At 39.9% G+C, this 15864-nt stretch overlaps 1 protein-coding gene across 3 annotated transcripts in view; it reads right to left on the bottom strand.

Annotated features, from left to right (window-relative positions):
- Nucleotides 1-15864, bottom strand: part of KATNIP (katanin interacting protein) — a 55428-nt gene that overhangs the window by 33153 nt on the left and 6411 nt on the right. For 2 of the 3 annotated variants that reach the window (XM_030284673.4, XM_012577495.5), the window contains exons 5-13: nucleotides 15255-15340; nucleotides 13576-13713; nucleotides 11338-11602; nucleotides 9852-10001; nucleotides 7621-7784; nucleotides 6468-6580; nucleotides 5934-6048; nucleotides 5339-5545; nucleotides 1285-1425 (exon numbers count right to left, since the gene is read on the bottom strand). In XM_030284673.4, the coding sequence (XP_030140533.4) occupies nucleotides 1285-1425; nucleotides 5339-5545; nucleotides 5934-6048; nucleotides 6468-6580; nucleotides 7621-7784; nucleotides 9852-10001; nucleotides 11338-11602; nucleotides 13576-13713; nucleotides 15255-15340 (1379 nt within the window). The remainder of the gene's footprint in view (nucleotides 1-1284; nucleotides 1426-5338; nucleotides 5546-5933; nucleotides 6049-6467; nucleotides 6581-7620; nucleotides 7785-9851; nucleotides 10002-11337; nucleotides 11603-13575; nucleotides 13714-15254; nucleotides 15341-15864) is intronic. The other variant, XM_030284674.4, reaches the window with a different exon arrangement.

Raw genomic sequence — 15864 nt, forward strand, 5'->3', positions numbered from 1 at the left:
AATCTGGCTCTGGATTTACATTAGGAGGAAGAAAATTGTTCATTCATTGTATTTTGGGATTTCATACTTCTTAGACAAAACTGCCTCATGACAAATTACAGACTAAGGCAGAACTGCTTTGTATTACTCTTTCACCTTAAGGATAATGAGACATTTCTTCAGCAAGGGTAAACTGCTGCATTTCCACCAAAATCCATAGGATTATACTCCCAATGGATTTTACACGTTGCCTCATAGCAGGTTATTAAAGAAGCAGAGCCTTGAAACACAGACAAATATTTCTGTGTACATCCTGCATTCTATTCAGTAGGTTTGGTAACAAATTACCTCCATGAACAGCAGCCCTTTTGCACACTCTAATGATGATGGAACATCCTGTAGACCACATTTTAGCGAGAAAAGCTATTAAAATTCCAGGAAAAGAAATATAAATCATGTTGTAGTAAATTTGTTTAAGCTGTCCCTTCCACGGCCATTTCCATATGTATAAATTACCATATGTGCTTATATAAGAACATGGATGAGAGCAAACCCAGAAGGATAAAGCTTCTTATTTATAATCCAGGACAGCAAATCCTCTTTGATCCAGTACCTGAGATTTTTTTCTTAACACTGCAGTGTACAAACAAGAATAATATTCATGGTGACATTCAAGCACACAGACAAGAGACCATCTGCCATCTGCCATGATATGTCTCTCTTGTAACAGTAGATTTCTGGTTTTATTATGAGCACACAGTAGTGGACTTTTTAATTGTCCCTGCCCAGGGAGGGGGGCTGGAGCTCAATGATCTTTAAGGTCCTTCCAACCCAAACCATTTTATGATTCTCATTAAAGTGATAAACCCCAAACTGAGCAACAGCCAGACTGTTTATATTTATAGACACCAGAAAACACATATTTAAACACATATTTATTTACATTGTGATTAAACAGCTGAAAGCCCTGAATATAGAGATGCACTTACCTTTGTATCTTTATTTCTCACCACAGTAAAGGATTAATGACAGGACGTGCAAGCCTTTTATTTGGTCTGTAGTGATCTTTAATAGCTTTGAAAGCAAATGCTCATTGTGCCCATGAAAACATTATCACTACATTGTTAGCACTTACAATTAAGACAAAAGCAAATTTCACAGCAGACAGGGACACCTCATAGCTCCTGTTTTATTACAGGAAATTGTATCTGCTTTTATTTCATGCTTTTAGAAAGAAGATCACACTGAATTTCCCTAGGCAAGGCAAGAGCAAATATACAGAGGAGTTAAGAAAAGACTACTTACACTGGGAGTTGTTGTGTTGTAATTCCAGATCTTGATCTTGGATATACCAAAGTCACGTGAGCGGGTGGGATTGCGGATAACAAAGTAAAGTTGGACGGGTGGGTGGAAAGGGCACATCCAAAGGCAGCTTTCCTTGGGGAGCTAAAAACACAGACAAGCAGACTGTCACTAATGCTCCTTCTCCTGGAGCAGGTGTTTTAATTAACTCCCCACCCCCCAGCAGCAGAGGCGGCCATTAGAAAAATAAAGGTTTCATAAAATCTGCTACGTAAAGAGCAAAACCTCAGCCTCATTTCCCAAGAGTAAATCCCACTCTCCTGCCTGCCAGACAGCTCCCAACAACCTGGCAATGAGCTAAAGGTCAGCTGCCTGCTGTCCCAGGGAGCCATCTGCACGCTCAGAGCACAGGCAGAGCAAGCCCAGTTTATTTTTATCAAATTAATCAGCTTTGCTGGCACTAGGGGGGATCACTGAGCACAGTGGACATTCTACAATCATTTTACAATTCCTTTGCTTCTGGTTCGTCCTCTGAGGATGGGAATCTTAAAGAATTTTACTTTACTGCCTGCCTCTATTTTAATCAGGCTTTGAAGATAATCAGCTTCACTTACAGGTCTGCTCCTCAGAGCTGTAATGGATGCTACACTGGAAATTCTCTAAGACATCACAGAATTCCCAACATGAATTTTACATACAACTGGCAATCAAGAAATTTTAAATTACCAAGAAATGCCTAATTCTGGACATTGTTAAGAACTGCTACCTCTACATGTTCAGAATGTAAGAAAAGGATATGTGGCAGCTCAGAAAGAAGGAAGTTTCAGAACCAAAATTTTGAATATTAATATATTTGATGTCCCGTATTACCCACGTGAGGGTAACATACCAGTGATCTGAAAGTAGCTGATGAATTAGTTCCCCTCCTGCTCTCAGGGACACACAGTACACAGACACACACCCACAGGATAACAGGCAGCCTTTTTCCACACCCTTCTTTCTGAAGTGAGTGTTTCCATTTTTCCAGAAGGCTTTAACCCCAGAACTTCCCTCCAGAGTCCTTTAGCTTGTGACAAACAACGTTAAGGACAGCGTCCCGGAGCCTGCTCAGAGCCATCATCAATAGATCCACTTCTCACCATGGTCCTCCCTCCACTTCTCCAGACTCTGGTGGGTCTCTGCCCCGAGCCTCTCAGAGAGATTTGGGAGACTGTTTCTGCTTTAATGCCAGTTTGGAGCACCAGCAGCCATAAGAGTGCCAGACAGGTTTTATCCTTTCTACTTAAAAAGAAAGAAGCCTCTTGACATCAAAGAAATGAAGGACAGCCCTCAAATCACTATCAACCCAACGTCAGGGTCAACTTCAAAGCTGCATCATGTTTTTGAAGCCATAGTTTGAACAAGAACGGTTAAAAAACGATTTTCCAACTGCAGACATCTGATAAGCAATCCATCTGCAGGATAGAGGCAGGAGCTGCCTCCCCAGAAATCAATAGGTTCTGGTGTGTACTGAGAGCCAGAGGTCCCTTCACAGGGTACCTGATTCAGCCCCAAAACGACCTGATCCTGCTTCTCACTGGTTTCTCTGTAAAACTGCACACGATGTTCCAAAAAACAGATTTATCAGAGCCAGGCTGAGTGTTGTGTCCTGAGAGAGACGCAGCCATGGAGATCATTTTGTTCATCAGTGCAAATAACTGAGGGCTGAGCTTACACAACCTCGCAGGTGTTACAGTCCCCATCAGGGTGTCAAAGATTTGACACCAGAAATTCAAGGCACCTTGAAAGATCCATGCCAAAACTCAAGAGACTGTGGAGGACTCTCATGTTTTATCCCAAAGAGTCTTTGCCTTCATAAGAGGTACTTGAGCCTGGGATTATTGTCCTGGAGCTGAAAAATCTAACCCAAAAATTCTTTGAACCACCAGGGTGAACTTAAGGAGCCAGAATTACATTTTTACTGGACCAAAAAAAAGGGGAGAGTGGAAACCTTTAATCTTAAGATTCCGTGGGAGTTTGGCACTGCTTCTTGTGGGCACTGAAGCTGTAAATGATGGAGAGTAAAGGAAGTCTCAAACACTGTGAAGAGGAATTACACAGGTCTAAGGGCTCCCCATGGGGAAGAAACACCTTTCTTGTATTTTTACCTGTCCTTGTTATTCTGAGGTTTAAAAGAACTCTATATGCATATAAGAATTAAAAAGGTTTGTGGAAAACAATTTCAATAAAATACTTGATCTGTGACCTACAAAATATTATCACAGAATCCCAGAATGGTTTGGATTAGAAGGAGCCATAAAAATCATCCCATTCCAGCCCCCTGCCATGGACAGGGACACCTTCCACTGTCCCAGGCTGCTCCAAGCCCCAGCCAAATTGGCCTTGGACACTTGCAGATATCCAGGGTCAGCCACAGATTCTCTGGGCACGCTGTGCCAGGGCCTCACCATCCTCACAGTAAAGAATTCCTTCCCTATTATCTAATCTAAAAAATTGAGAGCACCAGATATTCTGCCAGGCATTTCTTTCTTTTACAGTACATCATCAAATACAAGGAAGGAAGCAGTTTAAGTGCTCTTCTTAAAGTCTGCAAGGGTAATAAATAAACTAATAAAATAAAATCCCTCATCTTCAATAAGAGTATTCTCAAAGACAAAAGTACACGTAAATTATCAGAGATTGAAGTGTTTTAACCATGGTAAAATGAGTTTTCCACACAATAAGTTTTTATTTCAAGTTTTTGTTCTGTTGAAAATGTTTGTTGCTCAGAGACTGATTAATTTATTTGGTTTTTAATGCACCCTGAAGCTTTCCTGTATTATCTGAAATGTACACAAACTGGAAGTGCTGCTCTGCCTTCTGAAGGAATCTGTAGTTCAGGCACCCCATACCCACAGCCTAAGAGCTTATTCCCTGCCCAGATTGCATCTTGGAGGCAGCCTCAAGAGAGGAGATCACAGAGTCACAAATCAAGGGAATATATTAATCAATGCAATATAAAAGCTCATTACTTAAGAATAATGAGATCTGTAAATGTATGAGTAATACTGAGAGTAACAGGTTCATAATGGCTTAATGAATGTATTACTACATAATTTATAAATATCTAGAGGGTCTGAGAGTCACTATTAGATCTGCTACTACTGCCACTACTACTGAGTGTCACCTGCCAGCCAGCACAGCCTAAAAGGGAGAATGGGTATTTATGAGATCCCAACTACAATTTTCAGGAGACAGTGAGGAAGATGCTTCAAGTAAAAATATTTGTCTGGAAATAATACTCCATAAGGAGTTTCAACTAAATTTCAAAATACTGCATATTTGTCCTCTTTCAAATCTCATCTACCTTGAGAGCAGAATAGCAGCATTAGCATGAAACGAACTGTAATTTATAGTTTTAATAGAGTAAGTCCTCCAGTATCCTCATCCACTAAAATCATACTAATTTTTTACTAGAATCTTTGCTCTACAGGCCCATGAAAAATGGCACAGAGTGAATGTGCAGCACAAATGAAACCATGGCTGTGGACATTTGCTAATTCTTTCACACCAGTTACTGTCTTCTGCCCATTGTCATTAGTGTGGGAGCACCTCATATTTCCTCATCTTAGTATCTCACACAAGAGCCATTAAAGACTTTTACCTGCCCTATATTTTTCTTAATCTCTTGTTCAAAACTACCTACACAGTCTTATATTTCCATGATTCTTCCCAAGGTAAAAAGATAACAAAGGAACAAGAGAAAACAGGCACATTTTCTTTATAAATTTACTTAAATTTGTATTATCCATCTGAAAAAAAGTAGCAGTGAAGCTCCTGTACCTTGAGACCACAAGGATTACTCCATTTCTAAAACAAAGTTGTAAATGAATACCAACATCTTGAACAGGAGAGCTGCATTTGTTAATAATAACCATTATTTGTAGGGTTTTTTTAAATTATCACATAGCTGTTATGCAGTCAGGTTCAAAATGTTTCTGAACAAAAAAACTGGAGATAGAGTATTATAGGAATATTATAATGAGAGATTTTAACATCCAGCACTAAGCTGTCTTACATTTAAGTTCTTATTGACCAGGCAGCACAAATCCCCTGGGCTGTCAGCATTTCTTATGTCCACGTCATGAGGAGACACAAAGATCCTCTCGTTGTGGAAATCAAAGAATTCCACCTGGCTCAGGCCCACGTTTGCTGGATCCCCCCAGTTGGAAAGAAGTTCCATAGTCACATAAATGGCATCATGTACTTCCACACTGGCTGTCACCTAGACCAAAATGAAATATGGTAAAAACATCAGTGACTTGACCAATAAAATGTGAAACAAAAGATTGTTCAGACTGCAAAACTGATGGGTCAGAAGCAAAAAGATTGCAAAGTCAAGGCTATTTGGATGACATTCAATCAATCATTTTTGGTTACGCCAATTCTGCCACACATCAACACTCTTAAAAGGCCTGAAGAGAAGGCAACTAACTCTCTGTTCTTTGTCTGATTCCTTTGTCATTCTGATGAACAATGATAAATTCTCTTTCCTTACCCTGCCATAGGTTTATTACTTGATGCAGGGCAGAACTGAGGGATACAGCTCATTCAATGTACTTTTATTTCAGTAACACTGGGAAGCACCAATTATGGTGCACATATGCACAAACCTTCTCTCTCCACATGGAGTTTACTCCAGCTTTGCCACCAGCCAGGGATCTGTCACTGTCACAGGCAGAATGGCTCCCACGCTCCACAAAGGCTTTCAGGAGTCTCTTCTTTTGTCTGAAACAATATATTCTGGGTTATTTCCTCATAATTCCTGCATTTTTAAGAAATAGTTGGTGTGAAGGTGAAGAGATGACAGGATGAACCCCACAGGATGATGTACCCACACACTGAGTGACAACTTTTGCAGCATTCCACCTTAAATACAGAGTTTGGTTGAAAAGCTGTGCTCCAGTTCCCAGCTGGTTCTGAGGCAGTGTGAGAAGAGACTGCAGAGGTGATCTGAGGAGCATAAAGTGAGGTGCTGGCAGATCCTGCTCCACAGAAACTGGCCCAAGGCTGCACTGCCTGATTTGCTACTTGCATGGTGTCTCAAGTATTTGTAGATTATAAGGTATTGTAATTGGATTGGTGTCATCCTAAAAAAATCTCTTACAAAAAAAAGTTATCTAAAGCAAATATATATAAATCTATACCTGCTTCCAAAAGGGCAGAATCTCTCCACAGCTCTGGTGACTGTAGTCCTCGTCTGGCGTTTTTCTGGAGGTTCAGTCTTTGCAGAAAGAATAGATGAAACAGAAAATGTCTCCTAATTAAGAAAAAGATGAACATGCTTCATTCAGATTGTTCTCACCACACAGCATCAATCTGCATCTCTGGAATAAGTAAGAGCTTGGGCCCAGTTCATCTGTAACTCTATAAAGTTAAAGCACATTTAATTGGTCTTGATTTACAGTGGAAGAGCTGAGCTTGGAGCTTGATCTTCTGTGTGGAAGAAAACACAGAAGCAAACTCTGAGGACTAGAGAATAGATACACAGAGGCTTATAAATAGATCTATATAATCTCATTGTATACATTTGGTAGCACTCAGGGTTGGCCAAAGCTTTGGCACAGGTCTACTAGACTTTCTCCTCCAAAATCTTCAAGTCTTTTAAAATCCCCAAACCTCTCAATTCTATTAGCATAAAATAATTATTTAATTTTTTTTAAATAAAGAGCTATCAGTAGGATACCTAAAAGAAAACAGAGGAAAAGTGCTGCATTCTTATAATGCTATGGGCTCTTTCTCTGACTCTATTCAACTTCTTTGTTGATTTTTGTTGACTTCCTTGCTTATGAGTTTTTAATTGTTTTTCAACCTGTTTCTGGAGGTAAGAGATGAACACACATTGCAGCAGAAAACCCTCCCCAGATCATCCTCAGTGAGATCTAGCAGGGTACAGGACAGCTCTGCTCCAAAAGCAGAGCATGCACTAACAGGGAGCACTGTCCATAAGAAAGAGTCCTGGAGGAAGGCAGGATTTATTGGGATGGCAATCACACATTGCCTGGTTTCAGAAGTTTGCAGGATGAAAATGGCTCAAGTGGGCCTGCAGCTGTGCATCTGATTGTATAGACACATCATATGGCTGCTCTATCATTGCTCAGTGATCCCTGTAATCAAGAGGGAGCTGTGGGATGCCATCCTGAGGAAGCAGATTAAAGGAAACAACCCTTTGGAAGAATAATACAAATTAAATTACACTTAGGGGGCATCACCATTCATTCATACACAATCCTAATGTGTAAGAGACTGTAATTCATGGGGGTTTTGCAAGTTGAACAAAACATCTTTTTTTTGCCATACCTTTTGGGGGTTTGTGGTATCTGCTTGCCTTTGCAGGTCTCCCTGCAAGAATTCATTCTCAATCTGCACTGCTTGAACAACAGCTGAAACAGAGAATTCAGGATCCTTCTCACACACACTTTTCCTGGTTACTGAAAGGGATGTTTCTGGTCGACTTAAGGGCTCTGGGACCAAAAAAAGTGGAATAAATACTCATTTTTTCAGGACATACAAGTACAGAACATTCCAACATCTGAAACTTCCCATTCAGTTACTGATAAAGGGCTTTGCAAGCAGTCTATAACCATGCCAAATGAAGCTGAATTCCCCCAATTTGGTTTTATGCTAAGATTCCAAGTCACATCTTCTTCAGGCAACAGTTAAAACAGCATAGTAAGAAGAGGAAAACCAACAAAATGAGAAACATATTTTTTATGCTTTTATATTGCTTTGTTCTGGTATTTAGTGGAAATGCCTTGTAATAGTCCATTGAAAAGAAGTATACATCATTTAAGCACAGCAGGAATTTCTAATTGGGGTGTTCAGCTATTTTGGAGGAATCCCCAGAGACTTCTAGCAAAACAAGGGGAGTCAGGAGCTGCTATTTACAAGGCAAAACAAATGACCTTATCACTTAAGCAGTCATCACAATGCCCACACGAATCCCAATCTTCCCAAACTTCATGGAGAAACAGAAACATCACAGCCTAGAAACAGGTTTGAAAGAAAGGAAATCAAATTTAACAACAGATGATGTCAGATTGGACTAAAAGAGAAGCACAGTGGTTATATCTGAGGGCTTTAAAAGTCAAGGGAAGAGAAGAGACAAGCTGTACAGACATTTAGGGTAAGAGGAAATACTGAAGTGCCAGAGTGCTCTCAGTGCTGCAGGGAGGAGAGCACAGTGCAAGTAACATGAAGTCCACCTTGGAAAGCCAAGAAGTTCAAACTGAGCTGAGATTTATTTATATTCACTCTTTGCACATACACCCATAAAAACTTTCAACAAGCATCAGTCATCTCTGCAAAAACAGGGATGGAATAAAGGCCTGCTTATTCTTCTGTACTGTATCATCCCCCTGAAATGAAATTAATTTAGGATTTATCACAATAGTTGGACAGAAACAGCTCCAACCAGCACTATTATAACCTGAGAAAATGCTGCACACATCTCTAGGAAGTCAAAGCAACATCTGCTTCAACAGATGGTGGGTGAGGGTCTCAGGAGCTACAAAGGGGATTTATTCTGGAGCCAAAAAGAATTAACTTATTTTTCTCCATTTGGTTTTCTGCTAATTAAGAAACTAATTATTTGGCTTTTCAAAACCACTGGCCTTAATGCTTTCCTGGGACACATCTGGATTCTGCTTTTTGAAATGAGCAGCTTGACCACAGAGTATGGCAGGTCTGAAAACTTCACCTCAGACATTCCAAAACTCAGGCTGACCAGACTTGTTCAGTTAAGGACTGCACTGAACTACAACTGCAGTCACAAATTCAGCCCCTGCATTTGGGGTTTGCTGTGCTTTGTTGGGGTTTTTCCCCAGGTAAAGACCACACCTTAGCAGCAGATTTTTTGAATAAGCAGCAGTGGCTTCAAACTATGTTCTCCAGTCCAAGAAAAATATTTTCCAGTATGGTCCTAGATACTGGCATATCTACCCAGCACTGCAGGCTGCTCTCAGTGTAATTTAAGGTGTAATTCAACTACAGTCCCAAGCAGCCACAGGGCTCTTTTGTCATGCTGTGAAAAACCATGCCTTTATTGAGGTAGAGAACTCTGCATTTTGTATTGCTACAAATGTGTTGTGTTAAACTCTTCCACCAAACATCAGCTGCTGACTGGGATCAACATTTCCATTAATACCACAGGGAATAGACCTCCATGAGGGAAGTGGGAAACACAGAGCAAGTACTGAATAAGGACTGAAAGGGAGAGGGAAAATCTTGTGCCATGGAAGCAAAAAGAGAAGGAAGATAGTAAAGATGTGGCAGAAGATTAAAGTATACAGGCTTTTACACTTTATCATAATCTCACTGAAGTCAGAGTATTTGAAGTGTTAAAAGAAAACAACAAAAGCACAGAAAATCCCACCTTAAAAAAAAAAAAAAAAAAAAAAAAAAACAGGCAGGGGAGGGACAGCTAAAAAATTCACATAATGACAGATGTGTACTAAAATTGCATCTGAGCCAGAGGGGGAAAAAGCATGAAAAAACTCTCCTTATTGACATCATATATTCTTATTTCTTACTAGAATACATTGTTTCATGTCTGTCCTGGTGCAAGAACTCAGCAGAGAGTGGCCGAGTGCCTTTATTTTTCAGCATGACTGGTTTGACAGGAATGTACACTTCAGCACTGTCCTTTCTTTTGGCTGAGAGAACTTGCACTGGCTTCGCTTCTGCAAGATAAAAAGGAAAAAGAAATAATAAACTTTAAAGTTACATGGAAGCAGCCAGCCCAGGAAAATTTATTGGATTTTAAATGCTAAAGTTTTTCCACTTTAATTATGTTGGCATAGTTAAAAGTGATAATTTCCTTCCCTTTCACTGACACTGTTCTGTTGATGCAGAAGCCCATATGGATGGCTGGCACTAACTCAGTGAAACAAAATAAAAATAGTATTATAATGTACCAAGATATCCCATCTCTGCCAGATATTTACCTGCATTACTGTCAAGAAAAGCAAAAATAAAAAAGAAGTCCCGAGTCATTTGTTAACACAGTTATACCAAAGTAAATTCTTAAAATACAGACACAAATGTTGTCTTGTTTAGAAGTTTCAGAGAGGGAGAGGGTTGACTAGAATAGCTCATATAAGTTACTTCTTCACTTTTTAATTTGGGAATTATTAATGCCTCTATTGTTTCCATCACAGCTCTGAAATTTGTCTCTGGACAAAAAGTCCTGCACTTTCCCAGAAAGTTTGTTCTCACTGCACTTCCATCCCCTTGCTCCTGTCTCTTCTTCTGCCCCTCTCCCCATTCAAATTCCACTCACATCTATGATAATGAAAGGAACACTCTTCTACTTAATTTATTCCAAGATTGTTCCTCTGACTTTATGCAATTAACTACAGATTAGGGAAAGAAAAATAAAAAGGAAGTAGTAAAACAAACAAAACCAAAAAACCAAAACCAATTACTGTACAGGAACTGAGTAGGGAGGGAATTTTGAGAAATACTGAAGGTAGGCTTAGGTCTGGTTTCTACCTGAACTCTTCACCCTTTGTTAAATCATCTTTGAGACCTAATGACTGGTTGTGGGTTTGGACACTGAGGTCTCCAAACACAGAAAGAGACAAAAAGTGGCTCATGCTAATCATCAGGGATGACAACACACTGGGACAGGTATCCAGCACCCAGGATGTGAAATAAAGGTGAGACTGGGAAGATCTGCCTGCCTGAATTACTGCAAAAACAGTCCAAAAATATATCTAAAAACATGGTAACTTCTTGAGAAATCTCACCAATAGTCTGAGACAATCTTAGTTCAAGAGTCTAGAGCTGCTGATGCAGGTGCAGTAAACAGGTCTATATCTTTAGATTTGCCAAAAAAAGTTCCTAATGAAGTACAAGAGGATGCAAGTGTCCAAAATCAGGAGATCAAAACAACAGGTTTGCTGAAGAGCACGAGAACTTAGGAGGGTATGGAGTAACTCCTAATGATCAACCTTAAAAGCAATTCCCTCAAAGACTGATAATTGTAAAGAAGAATTGTAGAAGACACAGACTTACTGCTTTGATCCTGGTTGAACTCCAGTACAGTTGGGGCACGAGAATCAAGGCCAGAGCATCTCCCAGCATCCTGATGTTCAGAACCTTCCTTCTGCAGTGCCCCACTGCTATCCAGCTGAAGGCCTTCAAAGCCTGTAATTGGTTCCTCAGTGGGAGATGGTTCTGAAAACACATCTTCTTCAATAGAGTCATAATCATCACTAAGGGAGTCTTCTTCCATCCTCTCCTCTTCCACACCCTGCTGCAAGCTGCTTCTCAATTCCTGCTACAATATAAACACATCTGTCAGAAAAGCTCAAACTCGTATTTTAGAATAAAATACAGTGGCTGCCAGCTCCTCTCCAGGAGAAAGAAAAATCTTCTGAGGAACTCAGAGCCGTGATGCAGCTAAAAATATTCCCATTCCTATGTCATGTCTTGCCTCCTTTGATGAGGGCTTGTAAAGAAAAATCATCCTACAACTCCTGTGCTCCTTCTCATCAGTACCCAGCAAGAACATTCTGTAGGCCAAGTTTTTATGTGCAAAACCAATTTTTAGGAATAAGTTACAAAAAGCAAGTCAGGGGGAGAGAAAAGGCATATATTTGTGCAGTCTCACAGTTGTGCCTTGCTATTTGAAGAGTAGCTGCAATCCAGAATTTCCAAATTGCCTTCACAAGACTGTAAACTCCTGTAGCAGCAGCTCCTTTTCAAGCATATGATAGATGATAATAGTCCTGCCTTGTACACATCTGTACTTCAAAAACCAGCAGAAAAAGAGTTGGGCTCTAATGGACTAAGCTCTCAGCTTGCACTGAGTTTTTTGAAGTGGACACACTGTAACAGGATTTTATGCAAAATATAACCTATTTTGAAATTTACTGTGGAAAAAACTGCCCTGCTTCTCTCATCACACACCACAAACAGCACAGATGATGCTGGAGAGCTGTGTGCTTTCATGAATGCAAAAGGAAAAGGCCTTGCATCTCTTAAATGCTTTTTTATTTCCCCCTGCTTTGTTGGTATTAGAGTTTTGAGATAAATATAGGTAAGCAAACTGTATAAAATGAAAACCTGAAGCTGCCTTAGGTACAAATGAACTGTGACAGTCTATATTCAGTTTGCAATGAAAGCTTCAAGCTCCTACAGATCACACTTGTTAGGAAATCCATGTTGACAGAAATATATTACAAAGAGCAGACAAAGTCAGGTCCAAAAGTGGGTTTATAAGCAACCTGAGCCTTGATATCAAGCATGTCTTTAAGAGAGTCAAAACTAATATTTCCAGCTCTTTGACAGGAAACTGTACAAGCTTTCTGTTCCTTTGAAACCTCTGCATCTGCATTGTAACAAGACATTCAAAAAACACATTATATAAATCAAAATTATTTCCACCTTGATTAAAAAGAAAAGTGGGGGGGTGTTCTGAAATTATTAACTTCCTATTAAAACCATATAAAAGATATAAATACCCATCAGTGTAAACAGGTTGTAGAGCAAAAAATAATCATCAATGCAAGAGCAACATAGGAAGGAGAAAAAGATACAAGCTAGGAAAATATGCTTGGGAATTTTGTCTGATGTCAGTGGTAAGATATATTAAGAGTTTCATATATAGATGCTACTCCACTAACCAGAAAATTTGTCTTTATGTCATTAATTGCTTAGGCAGAAAAACATTCATAAATTTGTGTTCACTGATTAGTTTTCTTTCACATTTGTGAAGTGTGCTAGAACAAACTGCAATTAGTGATCAAATGGAAAGCTGCACAGTCAATACAACAACAATCCTCGATGCAAAGCAACTGCATTGATTAGAACATTTTCAAATAGTCTGATTTTTGTTAGGTAAAACAATGACATGCAACAATTTTAGCATCATTATTTAAAGACTACCCTAAAGGCACAAAAAACTGTTGTTTCAGCTTTCTCTAACCTGATACCCAGGAGTGATGTTCACTCGCACAAACATTAAGTGAACTGAAAGAGGCTCCTTGCAGGAAATACCTCAATTCAACCCAACAGAGACAATATTCCACCTCCTAAAAATAAGGTTGAATATTTTTTAGTGCTGCTGATTGAGACTTGATTTTTCAAGAAGCTTTAGTTTTCATTTTTTTCCTTCCTTTTGTCACATATGATCAAAGCAAAATTCTCTAAAGAAGACACCACTATAGAGGGTTTTGAGGCTGATCCCTGGGCACAATCATATTTCAAATGATACTGCCATGAACAACAGAGGGCAGCTGCCAACTGTACCTGGGAGAGAGGACCATCATCATCATCACTGCTGCTCTCCACACTCAAGCTTTCATAAGGTTCAAAATCTTCAGAGTACTGCAGAGATGGTTTAATGTAGAGTTTACCCCCTCCTTCTGTTTTAATTGCCACAGTTTTCTGTCAAAAGAAGTGTGACAGAAATTCAATTTCTTCTGTGTATCAGCAGTAATAAAAGAGTAACCATCACACTTTATATAATAATAGTATGATCAAGCACTGCTTTTCTCCTCTGTCCCACAGAAGGTTTCTGTCCTCCATGAGCTCACCTTTGGGCCTCTGAGTTATGGTTTAACAGCCCTGGTCAGACTCCCCACCTGCTGAGCCCAGAGTGGGCAGTGATATTAAACCTTGCTCTCTGTTGTTCCTACACTCCTCTAGCATTTTCTAAGTGCCAGGGGCAGAGATGTCCCAGAGGGAATATCCCAAGACAACTTGGGTGAATTATTTCTGTGAGTCCATCTTTCCTCATCTTTCACAGCATCCCTTAGCACAGCCCAAGTTTGACAGGTTTGGCCAGGAATTCCTGAGTCCTCTAGATAGCAAAAAAAATCCCCATGGAAAATCACTGGGAAAGGAAACTGCTGTCTGGCACAACCTCCTTCTCAGTCTGTGGTTGCACTTTTCTTTAGCTAAATAACTCCAGTTGTTCATAAGGATATAGTAACTCCTATCCTCCCATTCAACTTGATCAAGGACTTAAGGAATCATCCTAAGATAGTCCCAAGTAGCAACCAGGTTTTAGTACAGAGCCACACATCTGGTAAATTCAGCAAAGAAGTCCTAACAGGCCATAATGGAAGCTGAGAAAATTAATTCAACTAAGCAGAAAGAGTGGTAAATAAAATAATGCAGCCTTAAAGCTTGAATGTGAAGCATTTTCTGAAAAAAAAGAAAACCTGCAGAGCACAAACACTTGATCCACAGTGTCAAAGACCTCTGATCCCATCACTCAAGCACAGACTGGACATCCAGCCAGGCCAATGGCTAACCAAGTAGTGTAATTACTTGGGTGACATGTCTCCACTGTTCTGAATTCATATCTATTCTTTTAATTAAGTCCTTGACAGGTTAACTCAGATCCCTCTTCAGACTAAAAGAAAATAGGTTTCTCTTCTGAGATTTCTCTGGTAAACCAACAACTGATGGCTCCAAATTTCTTATAGATAAGATATTTTTATTTACAGGCATTTCCCTCTGTTATGATCTACAAGAATTTATCACAAATTACAACTCAAATTATGAAAATTACATTTCTTTGTCCCTCAACCGTTTTGCAGGGTGAAGGACAGTAGTAACAGGCAGGGATACGTCTCCAAAATGAGTTTCTCCATCCTTTGCACTAGATAAATTCCCTAGGGTGCCATCAGAGCTATCCAGCAGCAGTTATTCTGCTGGTGCACACCTTGAGCCACTCATGTCCATGCTATTAAAGTTTCTGTGATGAATGTCACTGAAAGCAAACCCTTTCAAGAAGATTTGCCTCTTTAGGCTTCCAAGCAGACACAAATCTGGGCAGGGTAACATTTCATGTTGTCAGTATCCAGCCCAAGCCACTCAGAGAGCCCCAGCTGCCCACTCTGTACGACTTGCAACCAATTTCCCCTGAAGTTATCTGCAACCTAAGAATCAAAGCCCCATTTCTTCCACCTGCTCCATACCTGAAGCCAATTCCTGCGTTGTGTCTTGCTTGGAGCAGTCTGAGGGCTGTGTTCTGGCAGCCCACTCTCTTCTAGCTGGGCTCCTTCTTCAGCAGGGACACACAAGGATTAGAAGACAGGAGAAAGAAAGCAGAAATACAATATTAGACAATAAACAGACACCTTTGTTCGTGAGTTTGTGGGTTTTTGTTTTACCCCCAGCTGAGGACAGAAGAGTAAATCTGACAGGGGAATGGAATCAACAGCTGCAAAGATATCCCACATCAGATCCTGGCCAGTTCTAGCAGCAGGAGTTTTGAACCTCTTCAGGGACAGTTATCAAGTATTTTTAAGAGAATAAATTCTTTTAAGATACAATAGCTTAACAGCAGGGGAAGTCCCACCTTTTTCATATAAAAATATAGAAATACATTCTAGAAGAGGGGTACACTTCATTCTGAGCCCCAGCTGGGTAGAAAGTAACCTGTCTGAGGAAACCAACTGAGTCCAGTACCCAACTATCAAAGACAGACTGACAGGCAGGGTTCTGGTGAACAACAGGTAATATGCTGGGTTTACAAAGGAATTGTGTGTATTTACTCTCAAAATTAAGGAAACATAAGGTATTGGC

The sequence above is a fragment of the Taeniopygia guttata genome, chromosome 14 (genome assembly GCF_048771995.1).
Source record: "Taeniopygia guttata chromosome 14, bTaeGut7.mat, whole genome shotgun sequence".
NCBI classification, from domain to species: Eukaryota; Metazoa; Chordata; class Aves; order Passeriformes; family Estrildidae; genus Taeniopygia; species Taeniopygia guttata.